Raw genomic sequence first — 19,322 nt, forward strand, 5'->3', positions numbered from 1 at the left:
TCCCCAGAATTACAGGAATCCTCCTTTAGGCAGATTTACGGTAGACATCTCGACATTCTTAAGAAATAGGCTAACAGTAACCTATATGTCTATCCCTTACCGCTCGGCTCCAAACTCCTAGGTTTCAGGAGCCCTGAGGTAATAGAAATGTCCTATCAATTTAACACGCTTGCAATAAATCTCACTACTGTTAGCCTAGGCTGTTTAGGCTGTTTTCCCGAAAACGAAACGCGGCGAAACAACCACATTTTATCCCGTCAACAGCGAAATGCAGCATAGCTAAACCAAAGAAGGCATTTTAGAAGCGAAACCTTGAAAGCAATGCCCTATTCATACCCCCATTATTACGAAAACACAATTTCGCCATTTAAATTAAGATAAACTGACTGAAAAGGATATTACGTCTTAGACATTTATAATGAGTTAAGATTATTTTTTTCATACTCGCGGCGACCGGAAAACATGATCACTGGTTTGTGTTATTAACTTGATAATATTCCGTGGTTTTAGTAATTTTGTCACGTTTAAACACATTAACATTTAGACTCATTCAAATATCATCCTTCGGTGTCGTTTTAACAATATTCATATTTTATGCTAGTTTCATTATCAGTAGTATTTAAGATGTTCCACCATATGAAGTTATCATGTGGTATATTAGTGAGAGAGAGTCATCACATGTTTCTGTCAAATACGCCCGCATTCCGGAAGCCCCACTGACGAGTCTGTAATGTAAGATCGTTCCTAATCAACCGCAAAATATTAGATTTATTACTTTTCTCGATGATTCCGCATTACGTTTCTCGGATAAACGAAGGTATTATCGAAATTAATTATCTCTATATCATATACTCACATTCAGTGGCGAATAGCAACAGCCTGTATGTAAGATGTTACTGTACAAAATGTTATCTGTTTATCTGTCATTCTAAAAACAAGATAAAGATAAAACGAAAGTACAACTCTTTGCAAAGAAATATATAATACATTACACCATAATGAAAAAGATATTACAGAAGTTAGGTTACATCATGAAAAGAATATCAAAGTACGTGCTTGGCAAGTAAATGTATTTAACTGTGCTGCGTGTTTTTCAACACGTTAAGTATCCCTTGTCTTGCTATGTACACGTTTCTTTTTCAAAATGACAATATTTATTGTTTTTCCAATCTCCCACAACACCAGTTTATATATGACTTCCTTTGGGCCTCGTTTTGAAAGAAGAGAGAGTCTATTTCTTACTCGGCAAGTTCAGCAGCACGTATTTGTCTTCCTTGTCGATTTCACAGCTGCGAGAAAGAAGTAAGTACATTTCCTGTAAATAGCATGTCTGTTTCATAAGCGTGGTGTCAGTTATCACATAGTGGACCATTCGTTTTAGATAAATCACATATCGATCAAGATAATACAGTACCAATGTGTCGTTTTTTTAAAGATACAATCCGTTCATCTATAACCTCATAAATTACATAGACGATTGTCATCACCTGTTCTAAATAATTAAATTAAAGAAGAATCAATATCTCGTTTATTGCTTGCGGTAAATAATGAGTTTTGTGACGTATAAAAAGGTAAAACCAATATAAGTTGTGTTCACGTTTTCGATCGCAGGTAACACTGGAATAGATTTTAAACTGAAATTGAAATCCGATTTTTACACGTGCATGTGTTGCCTTCAAATCTTTACAAAAGATGTTACTTTAACAAAAGGCATTCATATTCATGTAGAAAAATATACCAAGATGCGCGCACGGCTTTTTTGCTCTCATTAAAACGTATTGTCCATCTCCGTTATTATATGATATGTATTTCAAAAGCGGATGTCTTCAGTGTTATACGTAATGATTCGACTACAAAGTATTTAATATTCTCTTTTTCGAAACTTTTGTTGCAATGAAATATTGTTTTATTTTTGTTTTAAATATTGGGATGAATAAACCTAAATAACATCTCTTAGTTTGTGAATTATTCCCAAACAGTATTGAGCGTTATCAGTTAAATACATAATTAAAAAGCATATTCAGTGAAATTTCTTCAAACCACAGACTGATTATAATATAACAATCAAAGAATTAGTTATGTCTTGCCTTAATATATATATATATATATATATGATCTTTAATCATTGAAACCGAAAAATCAAAATATTCAATAAACAGGTTGTACATAAGTATGAATTACATTGGGTAAATATCTATTTTACTACCAACAACAGTTGTGGCATATCATATGTATATTCATATCCCCGATTACAATAACTGATCTTAACTTTGGTCAAGAATGTTTAAGATACGCTTTTACCTTGTGCTGACAGATGACACGTAACCAGTGTACTTCATATCGAAAAGATAATGTTACAATATATTCAGTCATTTCGCCAAATTTGTATTTGAAATGTACACGTCGAACATTCCCTTTATTTTTAAGACCGTTTGCTTACGTTTAAGGACAGCACAATGATTGATATTTCCAGACATATATGGGAATGCAAATGCCGACGGCCGAGCTTCACACAATTTAACAATAGATGTGAAAAAAACGTTTAGGAAATATGTGAGATGGTAAAACCGAATAAAATGTGTCTAAAAATGTTTTTGTATGGTTATCATGGTTCTGTATCGGGAGGGGGGGGGGGGGTTGCTCTAGTAGCAGAGGGTGACAACGTGTCCGACCTTATTTCTGCTCGTGCGTATCTTGTGTAATTGACAAGGTTAAGTTCTTTGCAGATCAGGTGATTAGAATGTCTTGAGTATCTTGTATTTGTCAGTTGTAATTACTCTCCCATTCAAAAAGTTTGTTGTTGTTTGATTATAGAGGGCGCTATGTCATACACATGAGAATATATTGGAAATACACAAGGAAGGTGTGTACACAAGAATACACAAATGCTTTTTTGTGTTTTTTAAAACAAAAAGAAAAGAAAAGTCAAAACTAAACAAAGCTACTTTCTATTAGGAAGGACCACCCACCTAATTAACACATGCGACCGAGGTGTTATGTTATATATGCTTACTTGTTCAACGAAATCGATAGTTGTGGAAAACATATGAACTTGTGAAAGGAAAGTCTTAACTGTTTTTGGGAGGAACATTAATTATAATATGTTATAACGATCATTTTCAGAAATGCAAATGTACACGCCACTTTTGATATTTACATGTTTTGATTTAATGTTATTTATGTTGTATATAGCACATCAATATCAGAATGACAACACACTCTCATTGAGTCTCATCAATAAATGCACGTGTCCGCTTCATCATGGTTTGTTTAGGGTTTCCAATTTCAGTCAATTTCACTTTGATTTGAATGTTGCCATACAGAGCGTGTAGGCTGGGTATTGTCAATGTCGCTAGTGATGCGCTTTATATCAGATTCTGCTCTTAGAGAGAGATCTCTGGTCTTAAAATTGATGGGCGTCAATTGCATTTCAATTACGCGATGAGGAGTGTACTTCAACCCTTCATGTGCCGCCATTCAACCAAGTTGAGTATGATGTACTTTTATTGTTGAATTGTTTCGGGTCCATGGCGAAATTTGGTAACGATGTGAATGATGAGTGGAGATTTTTCTACCCGTGTTTTTCTTCAAAACGCAAAGTTGATATCCCTGCTGGGAAGCTTTCATTTGTTATCAGATTTGTTTAACCTCCATAAAGAAAAACATTTTAACACACCGATGGTGAAACTTTTTAGAACATATTATGTATAATCTTCTTACTCCAAAAAAACCCCATATGATAATGGCTTGAGAAATGGACTTCGACATCAATAACACATTTATCACGTTGTCCATCAGCAAAGATAAATACATACATCCTTAAACACTGGTGGTGATTTGAAACAGATCACGACAACAGAATATCAACGAAACTGCTATTAAGAGAATCCAAAACATCTACATAATCTAAAGAATTTCAAAAGCTCGTTGAATCCATAATTGCATAACATGCCCACACAGATATTAACACAAGCACAACTTTTCGAATTGTTGGCGTGGTATCACACTATCCTGAAAACATTATATCTTTCACATGGGCAGGCACTTGTCTCAAAGGTTGAAAAGGGCTATAAAGTATACTTGACGTTCTTCAACTACCCGGATGTAGTTTCTTTCGGGCATGAACATATCCTAATTTCCACCCAATCTTCCAAAACATTATTGAATCCCCATTTGACGCGAAATCGAGTAACGTGCAGAAACGAAAAAAAGTTCATATATGTCAAAAGTTTGTTTCGCTATATTCCAACTTCATGACGTGGACCTGAAAATAATCAAGTTTGGGTTAGACAGCCCAGTGATCGATATAGTGGTCAATCGTCCACGTAATCGGGGTACTATGACACGTAAGTATTCACTGAGCTTGACCATCGGATCTATCAGCTCGCCTAATACGACCAGTGTAAGTTTCCGTCGACTATAACAACCAGGAAACAATCACAGAACGTTTGAGCAAGGTCATGGGGATTATCGTCTTATTTTAAACAAAATGTAACACAATCGTTTATGTAATCGTCATGAGGCCTTACAATATGTCTATATTGAAGTGATATTACATGCGTTCCCACTACATCGTTCAGTTGCCCTGGCCCACGCAAGGACACAAATACAATCACAGAATCCGTGGGCAAGATAGTGAGATAAAACGTAGTATTTGGAAAAATATAACGATGTAAGAAAATCGTTTGCAATCGACATGAAGCCTTACAATATGTCTATATATTGAAGCGACATTGCATGCGTCTCCACTACATCGTTCAATTGCTCCATGCAAAGACATAAATACAATCACAGGATCCGTGGGCAAGATAGTGAGATAAAACGTATTATCTGGAAAAATAAAACGATGTAAGAAAATGGCCATGAGGCCTTACAATATGTCTACATTGACGTGACACTGCGTGCTTCTCTTCTACATCGTGGCAGTTGCTCCACGTGAAAATTACTGGTCATCACATCTGCCCTCTGACCCTTCAAAGCATACAGCAGCTTCCCTGGGGACACCCAATCGACTCAATTTTAACAGCCTGGCCTTGACCGGTATGAAATTGAAATGGCTTTTCTGACACACTGGCTAAGACAAATATGACCTGTGGTCGTTACGAAGCCCTTGGTGGCATAACTGGTCTTCTGCCCCCTCCGTCCTCCCTTCTCAGTCCCCCACCCCACCCCAGCACCGGCCTTGTTATCAACACCCGCCACGATTCGCACGCAATCGGCACCTCATTATTGACACATTTGAAACAGACAACACCAACATGTAAACATACTTAGTAACTATCGGTGTTAAAGACACCACGTGACTGATGGTATCACAGAAACGCAATCTGCGATACTGTGTGATATTCTGTGATACTCCATGACTCCGGTTGTAAATCACAGGCAATCGTTGATTCACCCTTATGGACTATTCACTAATTGGTTTATACAGAGACCAAGATTTACGACATGGGAGGCGAAATAAAAACATTCTGGACGAAGCCATGCATGATAAGCTGAAGAATCAAACAATTATTCCCTTGACGGTTCTCAACGATCTGAACACATAACGGAGGACAATACAAGGCATTACGATGATTCTTTATTTGCGTAAGGTTTGTGTTTCTGTTTGTTAATCCGCTTTTAGCACCAGGTATTCAAACGTGGAGAATACCAGCTGTTTGGTACAAATATCTAAACTGCATATTAATTACCGACAAAAACACCTGGCATTAAAAACGATATGTTCAAGTGAAGCATGTATGATTGCTGATATCAATTATAGGATATCAAGACAGGTGAAACTGTGTCTGTGATGATGTCCTTACTATAAGCACGTGTGAGTGACTTGTAAATTATATATAACATATTTTTAAGAGATTGGGATTATGTTGAAAGGCACGATATAGCTTAATAAATTCTATCATACCACGAACGCTAAACCACCAAATCAGCTTTTCCCATTCGCAGTGCTAAACACAACTCGAGCTGAGCAAAGATCGCAAGATTATATGCTATTTGGTTTGTTGAGGTTACCGTTCAGGTTGCGGGTAGTTTGGTGAGGTTACTGTTTAGAGTTGAAAGTAGATTCAGTTCGAGATGTTAAGATGGTTGTCCAAAGATGATGCATATTAACAATGCATAAAACTGGTTCAATACTGAGACCGTTTGTAAACAAATGTTTATTCGCCCTATCAATCAAGTGTCGCATGAATATGTACATTTAGAATGCTCGCTATCAGTTTATTATATTCATATGGGAAAAATGGAAAATTTGCTTTTTCCATAAACTCAAACAGTTAATGAAATAGCGTTCTATATCTAAATCTCCTGGGAAGGCGTTGAAATGCATAATGTAAATATTTCGTTTAAGGTGTCCTATTTCATATGCTGTGATGTCCCTTTCAACGTACACATGTACATATCATTAGGGAATTGTATATAACAGTCGGTTGGCGCTCTTCTTAGTTATGAACATCATTACAGTGGATGCCTGGATGTACATTTCATGTGCTTGGCTTGCGGGCGCCATGCTGGATCTTCCCATGTTATACGGGGGAAGAGCGCCATGCTACAATTACAACTGGGAGATACGGCAAGGGGGGCGATGGTGTGCAATCGACATTGTTTATAACACATTGTCGTATCTACACAGCCTTCCAGCAGTGCAATGAACAACGGGGTGTAAATAAGCGCCTGTCCATTGGTAATGATGTATTACAGTGTCGTGTTTCACCAATATCGGAAATATATTAACTAAATCTTGATGTGAATTTTCGGCTCTTGCCAAATGCCGGTTTCATATTTGGTTACAGTTATTGCGAATTTAAATGACTCGTCTCAAATTGTTAATAAATCGTGAATTTTGTCAAAATAGTCATAAAGGTAACTTCTGATTAATTTTGACGTTATTATCTTCAGGAGACGTTAAATCATTTCAGCTTGATTGAAAATTATTCGATTTATACTGGAAATGTATCTGTTACATTTAAGATTTATTCAACAATTTTCGGATTCCTAGAAAGAACGAAAGCGATGCTATTGTCATAGATCACAATAATTCAATATTTAAAATTTTACCAACTTGCGGCAAAAAGGGGAAAATATCATCTTCGGCAATGTTTAGTCATAATTTTCATTTCAATCAGTCAACAAATAAAGGTAGATAAAGTTATACTATGTTGTAGTGAACTGTATCGATACAGTTCTAACGCTGTCATGATTGATCATTATCATTTTTACTTCAAACTAGGCCTTCTTAGTGCAGCTTAACATATGATCATGTTTCTTAACGTATGATCATGTTTCTTAACGTATGATCTTGTTTATTAACGTATGATCGTTTCCAACTCTCTTAAAACATGTGTATTTTTGCAATCAAAATCGGATCGCAGACAAATCAGTATATGGCGTAGCGTTTGTGATAAATAAATCAAAGAGACGTGCTGAAATCATGTCGATGAATACGTATGTTTATTTCAGGAAACGACACTGATGAGGCAAAGCACATGACTTTGAAATGGAAGTTGTTGTTTTAGTTGTCATTAAGATCTGGGTAGATAGATCATTTTCAACATTCGAAATGCTAACCCATAAAATCTACTCTTTTAGAACTTTCACATTTCTATACTTTGAAAAATTAATGAACCAGAAGTGACTTTTTGAAATTCTATACTGAATATTACCCGCGCGTGCATTTACGTACTATCCGTAATGGGAACATGTTCTAATTACGTTTATTATGTTGTGTGTACATATTTCCATCGTAAATGCAATATTTCATTATCACATAAAATCATAAAATGTCACATGTGTTTTATCAAGTGTAAACGCTTTTGAATGAAGTTTACTTAAATGTATTTCTTTTCAATGAAAAAAGTATCCCTCGCAATGAAAACATCGCTAAACGAAATCTCTTTCAAAAGGTAATTTTAGGTTGAGAAAGCATGAAAAATGCCACGTCAAGGGACACCTCTTTAGGTTAATGATAAAAACATTAAATTCATTTCACATTTGGACCGTTCACGGAAGCATTAACGCACTAGCCATATTCAAATCCTTTTCCATGACATTCTCACCTCGCTCAATCCACTTTGATATTTCATTGGCTGCCCCAGTCACGTGACTCTTCTTTGGTTTCGTTTCAGTGCGACAACCCTGTTCCACCGTGAAATCAAAGCGTACGAGCGAATCATCATAATTCATTCCAAGCGCAACATCGCTTGACGCTAAGGACAGGTTTACGATCTTATATTATTCGATTCAGATGAGTTCTTACTTCGTAAACTCGCTTTCAACATGCTATGGACAAACAGCCGGGTTAGACAATTGCTCGGACGGGAATTTCGAGCGGAATGGCAATTATCACCCCACCGGCAGTGTTTATTCCAGTTTTGCCGGGGCCCGTTACCCTTACAGTGCTAACCGGAGCGACAGGATAACAGACCAGCAAAATGGCGACTTTTATACCACCCCTCGCCTCACTCACCTCCCGGCATCCAGTCCATGTTCGTCCCCACCCCACATACAATCCTCAAACCACAATGCTGTACCCATGAACACTTCCGATCGCAATTGTGATCTCCGGAGTAATTCGTCTGCTTCGAACGGGGGGTATTTCCCAAACGGTCAGCTTAACACAAGTCTTGATGACAGCCGGCCCAATTCTGCTCATTCCACTGGCTCACCCACCTCAAGACATGAAACCCAGTCCCCACAGCAACCGTCGCCGCACCCCCCAGGACAGAATCAACACAATCAAAACCCGAGCCACAGGTCGGAGAACTTCCCCCCACCTCAGATATACCCGTGGATGCGTCGAATGCAATACAGTTCAGGTATGTAGATTTTACTTTCTTGTATATTTATTATGATGGGACTATGTACACCTGTTTGTGAAATGGAACACCGCTAGATATTATCATTAGTGGTAGTTTTCCGGATTTATGTAAATGGCGTATATATATTTCCGTGGTATTGTTCACTGCTCGAATCGGAGACTCAGCTGTAAGTGTCGTGAGGTGACATCTGTGGAATTTGTTGATTTCTTTCATGACTGACTGGCACTGACAACGCTGAATATATGTATCACATAGCACAACATATGTACATTTCACAAGTCCATTCACGACGTGAAATAAATGACATGATTATCGTCGGGTGAAATTGACATGGTGTCGTTCAAAACATATCCTCGTCGCTGAAATTAACAATTATAACGTTATAGCAATGGGTTGGGGAAAACGTGACGCTGATTATCTTCAGACAAGTGACAACTTCAAAATGTATCATTGCTGAAATATACAATTATAATGTTATGAAAGAAGTATTTGTTTAACATTGATCCAAGGGATCCAAACTGAACAGAAATATGTAGAGACATATAATGTCAGAAAAACCTGAATAGAAAACTGAAATTTTAACGTGGCCACCAGTCGTAAATTTAAACTGTCGTTTACGTGTGACAAAATGTATCCCTTACTAGCAGTTTGAAATTCAAGTCTGTAATTGTTTGATAATGATCATAAGAGAGACTCGGAAGTTCTAACTTTCCGTAAAACTATACAAATCGTGCTGACTTAAAGGACCTATTCATTGTCGTAAATCAACTCTGTTAACAAAAAGACTCTTGTCTGATTCACAACGCTGATGACGACACGTGAAACATACCTAAATCCCCTGTCCGTTCAGACATATATTTGTATTTATCATAAAACCTTTCATGAACTGGTTTCGTCCGAGTAAACATGTTTCCATGTCACATTCCATTCTTTCAATCTTACACATGGACAATGTTTTAAAACCAAATTTCATATTTCAAATATATCCGGCTGAATGGCTGCATCTATATGATAAGGAGTCGTTAAGATATTTCGAAGAGTAAATATTTAATACGTGATGTGTATGTTTAAGTTTTGTGTGTGAAACCCAATTCTTTGATATAAAATAACATTAAACAAAATGTCATAGTTGAATATATATTTCGTCTGACATGACAGGGGAAGATATATGATCTTTTGAACTCAAACTGAACTCAAACTCTTACTTACAAATGTAGCGATTGATTTCAATCAAATACAACATACATCATCGACAGAGGTTATGCATTTTGTACAGATAAATATGGCAAAGCACTTAGCCAGACTACGTAAATAGACATGCATATTAGTGCGTTCATCAGTATGGAAACCCCATACGCAATTGACAATATTTATAAAGAAAACAGCGTTATTACATAATTATACTCAGAAACAAAACCCTTTGAAATGGAGCGAGAAACATGTATTTAAAGAGAACTGGAAACAATCAAAGCAGCGGGGCCGTGTAAAAACATCATTAATTATGTTGACATTTGTAAACAGGAACATGCCTCGGGGTTAAAATTTGTCCTGATTTCAGCTTCTGAAACGCGCGCACGCTTGAAACAGAACTTACACTTTATTCTGTTTTGCTAATCAAATACATGGTCTTTACTTGGAGAGAAATAAAACAAGTATGAATATTAACAAATATTAAATTGAATTGTGTGTACAAACCACGACTAGCGATACATGCATTTACAAATATATATGCTAACGAGGTATTCAGTACGTATTGAAATCATTCACAAACGGACATTACAACATACACCCAACCACATGGACAGAGACTACAGCACTGTGTCAATATGTGAATGATATCGAGATCGGGATTGTGAAATGAGCATACCATGGCGTCAATTTCATGAATAAATTTCCGCGCTGCTATATAATCATTGTGAAATTGACAATGGCGATATAACTCATTATAACCTCTATGCCGTGAATACGATGTGATAATTCATGTATCAGACTCCTCAAGTCAGCTATCCCTCCAACTCACACATCTATATTTATGGATGGAGACGTCCAGTAAACAACATCCGCAAGCTCCACCGACATCATGAAATCGACATCCATAGCAATGAGCGGCGGGCACGAGCATTTGCAATGGCACATCACGCCGATCGCTCGCTATCAGTCTTGTTCAAGCCCAGATTTATGATCATGGAGATGAGAAATAAACAGTCTATTAAGCATGGTGGGGTTAAAAGACGTCTAAAGATTTAACTGGGGAAGGCAATCTTTACGATCGAGAATCAATGCTTGAAAACACGCCTCGTTGCTGCAGCTGATACGTAAATCCTTTTTTATGTTTCCCATTTGTCGCGAAACAACCTCGAATCCCATAAAATAAATATCTATATCTAGCTACTATTCCACGATCAGGGTCCTGATACATGACGTGTTATTGGTCCGATATATCCGTTTAATTCACAACAATGTAGTTTCGGGAATATACGAAGAGTAATATATTTGTTTGGACCGTTGTGAAATCAACAAGGTTTTTTAGCGCCCGTGTTATCGAATGATCGCGATAGGTGTCGGAGAGAGAAATTTATTGGATCTATTTCCATCGTATTCCCATCATGACTGTGTCCTCGCATGCAAAATGACGATAATTTTACATCTGTTGTCTTTGGGATAGGAAAAAAGATATATGTCCTCCCTAATTCATTCATAGATAGCATTGCAAACAATTACTCTATGGAATTGGAATATTTGATTTTGTCAACTGTTCAAATAATAATGAGATAAAAAAACATTTTGGAATTTAGTACATTTCATTGTACAAAATTATGTTGATTTCGCTTGTCATGATCATGATCGTGTAACAGTTTGATATGTGTCTGAGGTGAAAAATTATGTCAGTGACTTAGAAGCAATTTCACTGTGAGTTAAAAAATTAGTCCATGGATTTCTGTTATCGGACCAATTAATCTCTTCATTTTCGTATCAATCACCACATGATACAATTTCACCTTTTAAAACATTATTAGGATCCTGAAAGCAGCCAGGGTTGTGTTAATTATCACAACTATAGCGTAATCGATCGCAGCTACTCAAACGTTTTGACCATACAGTTTTGCAAATGTTCTGTCCTCTCACCTCGTTGTAACGAATATTAATTCAAATGCAATTTACGTAAAGAGACCATAGAATTTATAGCTTTTTAATCGGCATATCCAGTCCGTACTCTGCAATTTAATTTCTTTTCACACTTTCCGCATGTTGTTTTAAATAGTGTTTGATTTTGCGTTTTTCGTTATACCGATGAGAGGGTAAATGAAGAAAAAAAGAGTCTGACAAACAGCCAGTCTAAGGAGAAGTGTCGGCAAAACGAGAGATCCTAACTCAAGGATGCGGAATATATCGTCATCAAAAGAGAAAATAAGAGAACAAATAGAAACGAAATGGGTCTGTTTAATTTCAGCTAGGCATCTGACCTTGCGAAACGTTTCATCTTTGTAGATTTCAAATAGCTCACTGCAACCTCTAAGAGTAAGGTTGTGTTACACTCAACAATAATTTGGGCAAATTATTTACTTGGGCGTGCACCGATTGGAGTCATGATATATCTTTTAGAAGAACCCCTATTAAAAGGGAGAATCTTAGAAAGACTGAACCTCGGTTACTGTGAAGTTTGATATTATCGCACGTGATCAAAAGTCTACAAGACAGTGAAATAAACACCATTTAGATAAGACTGAGGTGATATTGACATCTGACTTCTGACATTTACCTTAAGATGTTCACTCTGTTTTCCTCTCTAAGTCTTCAACGCTATGTCACATTTTATTTATATTATATTATATCATAATTTGAAGTGCTGAATTAGCATTTAACTGGATATACAAGGCTTGTAAGCGTGGATTTCTGATATAACTCGGAAGAACAGTGTTAACACAGTTAGTGGCCCATACACAGACGATTCAATGTCAGACTGTTACCTTCACAAAAACATGGCATGTATATTCAGTTGTTGGCGTTTTTTATGTGTTTATATCAATGTAACCCGCTGTTTGAAAAATAACTGGAAATGGCGATAACCGTGTTACTTTCACCGGTATGTTAAATCATGTTTATAAATATGTAAATTGCTACCAAAATTTTGTAGTTTTATTACAAATACCTCTCAAAACTAAACTAAACCTTACTCCCCCTAAATCTCATAACATGCGCCTTTCGTTTTGTTGTTTCCTCCCAAAAGTAATCGAGCTTGAAAATGAAAATTACAACTCGCTCAGTCGGAAAATTGTTACATGTTCATAAAATGCCACACACACAATTTTCTGGCAACAGGGCATAAGAGTCGAAAGATTTTATTGATCAAAATTATTCCACGTTGCTTTAAGAGGAAAGCAATACTATTGCAACCGCACTTTCCACGCAGTGTCTAGTTTTCTCAATAGCCGGGATTTCCAACCAGGTCCTATAACGGAATTGAAAACTACATTATGTCGTTAGGGAATGTGGAGCACTAACGCCTCGCTATTGCCGTCAATTTTACGTGGGGCTGATGAGATTTTGAGTAGCGACGGTCGGTCATAATTCTCCGTCATAGTTGTATTTATGACGTTCAGACGCCGACCTTTGATCAACGGATTATGATTATCCCTTGACTAAGATACATTGCAGCTTTTGTTTTCATGTTAATTTCGTCGTTGTGAAATGTATCACTCGCATGAAATAAGCACGGACTAATGCATAACCTGTATTTTAATGTTAAATTCGATAATCAGTAACGATTTGTCTGTCAACTTCGCTCTACTTGGTTTAACTAAACCTTAGTTGTTGTCAGTGGTAAGGCGGTATTCTTTCTTGTTATTTTCTTTAATGTATGCTTGTATTTTAGCATCAAATCAATTTAACATGTAAACAATGGATGGAAAAAAGATAAACAAACAATATCTTCTATCTTGTAAGTAAATCTTTCCGAAATAGTGTAATTTGTAAGTACATGTGAGTACCTACGTGTACCGGTATAACTATGACGAGAAATATATGCGGAGGTCGTTAAAGATGTCCACCATTCAATAGATATATCATGATCATCACAGTAATAAAACGAATATAAACCCTCAGGTGTGAGTTGAAGACGCTTACTGCCAACACGATCTCGTGCCCTACTTGAGAGCACACGGCATGAAACTGTTAAATAAGTGACGAATCTGTAGGTTTTGCTTCCGTTTTCAACTGACCTGCTGTGATTAAATATCCAGCATTTAAGTCACGACTGGGCACATTTTACGAACTTTTAAATACCCATTATAAGTCACACTGTTGTTGGAGAAATTTACGAGGGGCTTCCCTCTGACCCCGACGCCTGTGCTTATCCACGTCCATTATCGATACCATCATCAACAGTGTTGCTGTACAATACAATACCTAGAAGCCGGTGGCCATATAAATTTCCCCCTGTGACAATAGATCCGGCGGAACGTTGACACTTGGGAAAACCGACCCCTGAAAACATGTGACGCACTCTGCTTCCATGCTCAGTGAGATTTTGGCCTGGTTCTGATTTATACTGGCAGATTCTGTGATAAATGCCAAGTTTTTTTTCTTTGAAAGATCCACCCGAATGTTGTTGTCTCTGATCACCCGCTTGACGTGGCTTACCAACAACAGATGTTTAGTTCGTAGCGTTCACCGGTATTATAGTCGCTGGGTATCAAGACTTACATCTGTGAATATGTAAGATTAAATACGAGACTATCACCTCAGGAAGTGATTTACCATTATGACAGCAAATCATTTACTGTGTGGTCAGGCACGTTTTCGTTCTCAATTACGGTGTTTAGCAAACAATACATAGTCAAATGAACACCTCACGCATTGTTGATGTTTGGATATAGCTTGCGCACGCTTCTGGTCATATTCAAGTAATGTGTGATAAATGTATTTTAAATCGGCCATAAAACAAACAGGATCAAACAGGAACAACCATCAACCACAATATATAATCACACATTTTGTTCCACACCAAAACAATTAACGAAACAACTGTGCAAATCAACAACCCCGTGTGAATCTAAACCTCACTGAAAAAAAGAAATGCCCAGAAAAAAACAGAAACATTGCGTCTAATACCATTATCCAAATATTTCATTTTTTTAAAATACTCTGCGTAATTATGACATTGATTATTTACAGTATTTGGATAATGATTGCCGCGCACTTCCAGTGGTTTCTTTCTGTCGCTCTTTCGCGCCTACCTAACAAGCTCCAAAAGAGAGAGGTCAACTGCGTACGCTAGTTCCTGGCAGTTCGAAAATGTTTTTCGGATTTCATCGCCTGTGTGGCACCGGTACCTTATGTGTTTCCAACTCTTGTGAATTGCAGTCGGTGCATTTACATTTATTATTGACTTGCTGAAGTCTTGCGAAAATCTCTTCGGTTATAAATTAAGGCGTGAACACCCGTTCGTCAACCCTCGGGCCTGCTTATGCACGGGAATCGTGAGCCACCTGACTCTCTGATGGGGTGCTACGAGATTTTATTGACATGTGAAAAGATAGAATTTCCACGAATGCAAGCTGTTTGGAAGCTGGGCGAAGTCGAATAAGCACCTGACCACATATGTTGAAAAACAGACCATCCTTTCCCAAAATAATGTTGAAGAGTGCATATGGAATGAAACCCTATGTTTTGGCCTCGAGGTAACGATTAAGACCGACCAGGAAGTGAGTTGATTTTTACGACGCACTGAACAATTTTAGATGATGTCAGCTTCATGTGAAAAAGATAACCTATATACTTGCATTATATTTCTAAAATGTCATTTCGCAAAATACTGAAGGGTTCGTAAGTCCCTGAGTTAAGCTATGTGGAATGTTAAAGAAAGTTAACCCTAGTTAACTAGGGTTAACCCAAGTGTTGCTTCGTGAAAGAAGCCCCAGGATAGGAGATCAGTTTGGTTCCAAATTATACTGAATAATATGAGAATCATACATTAAAGTTTTACAGAAAGTAAGTTATCCAATAAATCTAGGCAAAAATCACATATAAAAGATTCTGAAGCGCCATGACCTCGTTTCGTATAACGACATGTCACATGACTGCAGCAACAGGCGAGAACATCAATCAAAGGGTAGAATCATATTATTGGCACAAAATGATACTAATATACGGTATTTCTCAACGATAGTGCCCTAAAGCCATTTTTCAAAGCTAACATGTCCCATTGTGATCTATTTCATATTAAAATCGTATTCCCACTGCACCTGTAGATAGTACAAAGACAGTTGGGTGATCTATTTCTAATCCATTTCAGTGTTGTTCTTTTTCCATCTTGTGATTGAAGCGTCCCGATATCAGGTCTCGGAGGTCGTATTTTCCTCCACCAATCACGGTTTTCCAAGGATCGTATCCAGTTCCGCTGTTATCAAGATATATAGACCAAATCAATCGGCCGTGATCACACTGTGACATGAGCTGGTTTTTTTTCAATTTCTCCCAAGGGCCCAATAAACCGATACCGTTCTAAACTCGAGCCAGGTTGTTTTGTTGTAACATGCAAAAACGCGATTAACTATATATTCATCTTTGTCAAGACCGGTTCGTTGCTGTGTCTTGACGTTAACCGTCTAATGGAAACCATTTAGGGGAATATCTTTCCGAATTATACATACATTTAGTAAATTGGACTAAGAAATGGGCTCCGATAGCACCCCCATGAATCCACGGGAGTTCGTAAAAAATGAATTTGTCCAGAGAGGAAAAAAAATTAGCTGAACGGTACCTCGCGTCCAGTTCCTCTGCCGACGTACTTCAAAAGATTAGGAAGCTCATTTTCATCTTTTTCCTACGGATTCCGGGGTTCATGACTTCCTGATGTCACGTGACCATGTCGTTTGCATGTCGTTAGCGTAATGGACGGAATAGAGATGTAATGTATCTCTATCACTCAGATGTCAATTTCACTCCAACAATCTTCAACTTTTGAAGGTTGAAAGAGACATCAAAATATTTTCAAGATGTGAAATAACATGACAAGCCACAGGGTTAATTAGAAGGGACAATTTTTCACGCACACTTTCCAGTCGTGGAGTTGTGCAGATATGAGAAAGTGAGCAAGAAGGGGGACAACCCGGAAAGCGAAGAAATGATACCACTAAACATTATTTTAAACGTTGACCCGTTTCTTTCATGTTGGAATGGAGCTGTTATTCTCGACGAAACCAATGATAGCGAACGGCAACAGATTTCTTGTGGGTCATACTGTCTGGTGTGGGTTTCACAAGCTTCGTTAAACAAATAAAAACAGGTGGGTATGTTGAAAACACATTAAGATGACAGTAATACGGTTTCCATGTTGGACGCTTTGTTTCAACAGTCTCGCAATGTTGACAATTTATGCAAAATCATTACAGTGATTACAAATTTATGGACAGAAACACGTTATTAACTGGAGAATGGTGTTGAGTGTAATTTTCATAAATATATTCAGCAACAGTAGTGCCACCGAATTGTAAAGTTGACTTTCGGTGTGCACTTTTACGGGGTTAGATGTAAGGCAATAGTAACAGGAAAACGAAGAAACGCTTTCATCCAGAGACCGCTAACAGTCTGTGAAACACACATCACTCATTCTGTCACCGATACTGCTGTCAAAGAGGAATAACGGTCTTACCTATATCTCACTGAAATGTTTCCTCACTGGCAATAGATTAGCTGTATAGCAGCGTGTGAATAATCGAGACAGGACCGGTAGAACCAGTGAACGATATCATGAGCATCGTCCCACTATATAACCACATCGCCGACACGAACCACTGAGCCGTCTCTTCTGACACCCGTATAACCAAATATCATGGAAGTGACATTCAAGACACCCGGTTTCACTCAAAACCTTCGTTTTCTGTACATATCACCAACTGAAAACAGCTTCAAATTTTAAAAGAAACGATATCATTCATAATTTCAAACTTGCATCCGTTAACATGATACCAATCAGCTGTGCAGAATATCTGGAATATGTATCTTAGTAAATCACATGCCATATCAAAGCAAAGACTTATTAAAAATGTAAATAACGTTATCCAGCTTCCTTCAAAATGCACTTGTTGCCCTCAACAAAGGATAATATCTATCGCCCCGAAACGCATTACTGAGCTCAATACCTGAATATTCACATCCACAGGACGTTTAATATACGTGCACATATTTTCCACACAAGCCAACTGCTGAAACAGCCCGCCGGTTGCCAGTTAAGTTTGAGCCTGGGCATAACGCTGTATCTATGGTTTTCGTTAACTGCGAGAGAGGATACTGGCCACACGTTCACAGGAGACATTTTGTCTAGTCTTCTAACCTGATACTAATCATACTAGCTGCTGTAGCAGAGTCGGTGTCGGCTTCGGGGCTAGCTGTACGGATAACACTCAGCTGGGTGTACAAAGGTTTAGGTGATGTATTGGTACTCGCCTGCATCTTGTGAATTATTGCGTTCGAGATTGCAATCTTTCTAGTACATCTGCAAGATAGCTGTTTTATGAACGGTTAATTCGCTGGGTTTACCCTACCCTAGGACACAGTAGCGTTCGACTTTTGTCGTTGATATCAACGACGCCTCGTTGTTTGCAACCTGCTGCGAATTGCGATGATTGCGTTTTAAGATGTTAAAGAAATTTGAAATATTATAGATCGTATGTCGTTTGATATTATCCGTGGATTTTTATAGCGTCAAGCCGAGAAAAAGAGCTTTTTAAAAAGACGTTAAGATAACTTACTACTGCATAATGTACGTGTCGTTTTTTTTAAAACGATACGATATCGATGTCGTAAATAACATCCACGATATCATGGTTAGTATTTTGCATACTTTTTCAAAATCATATACTTTATTTTAGTTCGACGAAAATGGCATCTGCAATAACGTAATCTGCGAATATTTGCCTGACTCTGAGGGTGTGGATTCGAATCCCGGATTGGACTCAGCTCACAAAAAGGACTAGAATTTGTACTTTCCCAAGAACATGTGATCCCAAATATAACATATGTTGCAATAACCTGTTTTGAACTCTTTCTGGTTGAAATGTCTATATGAAAAAATACCAGTTTGTAAAAATTAAAACAAATTCCAATTATGTGATTTATTATTAGCGCAAATTAGTTACATTTGAAAATATAATTCTGTACTAATTCGTTGACCTGATATTATTATTGATCTGCAATGAGACTTGAAATTGAGGAAAAAAGTTCCGTGTTAACGCGAAGCCATTTGTTCCATTTCTGTAATTATGTTGCGAAATGCAACACGTTCCCTTCCCGCTGTTAAAACACTCCTACTTTTCGAAACTTGATACATCATCCGGGACCTCTCGCCAAGAATTGAACAGGTAAAGCTATCCGTACAACTCCTTATTGTCAGGAAGAGATAACGGAGCCTCCACGCGACAATATATTACTTTGATCATGGCATCAGCACGATAATGAGAGACTCAATGACTGGGTCTGGTTTCACAATCAACACAGTCCAAA

At 37.6% G+C, this 19,322-nt stretch overlaps 1 protein-coding gene across 2 annotated transcripts in view; it reads left to right on the forward strand.

The window, feature by feature from the left end:
* LOC137298069 (homeobox protein Hox-B4-like) overlaps positions 1–19,322 on the forward strand; it is a 43,933-nt gene that overhangs the window by 10,855 nt on the left and 13,756 nt on the right. The window contains exons 1-2 of one of the 2 annotated variants that reach the window (XM_067830122.1): positions 1,262–1,302; positions 8,127–8,816. In XM_067830122.1, the coding sequence (XP_067686223.1) occupies positions 8,246–8,816 (571 nt within the window). In that variant the 5' untranslated portion in view covers positions 1,262–1,302; positions 8,127–8,245. Of the gene's footprint in view, positions 1–1,261; positions 1,303–8,126; positions 8,817–19,322 lie in introns of those variants that run through there. The other variant, XM_067830121.1, reaches the window with a different exon arrangement.

Source organism: Haliotis asinina, chromosome 10 (genome assembly GCF_037392515.1).
Source record: "Haliotis asinina isolate JCU_RB_2024 chromosome 10, JCU_Hal_asi_v2, whole genome shotgun sequence".
Lineage (NCBI taxonomy): Eukaryota > Metazoa > Mollusca > Gastropoda > Lepetellida > Haliotidae > Haliotis > Haliotis asinina.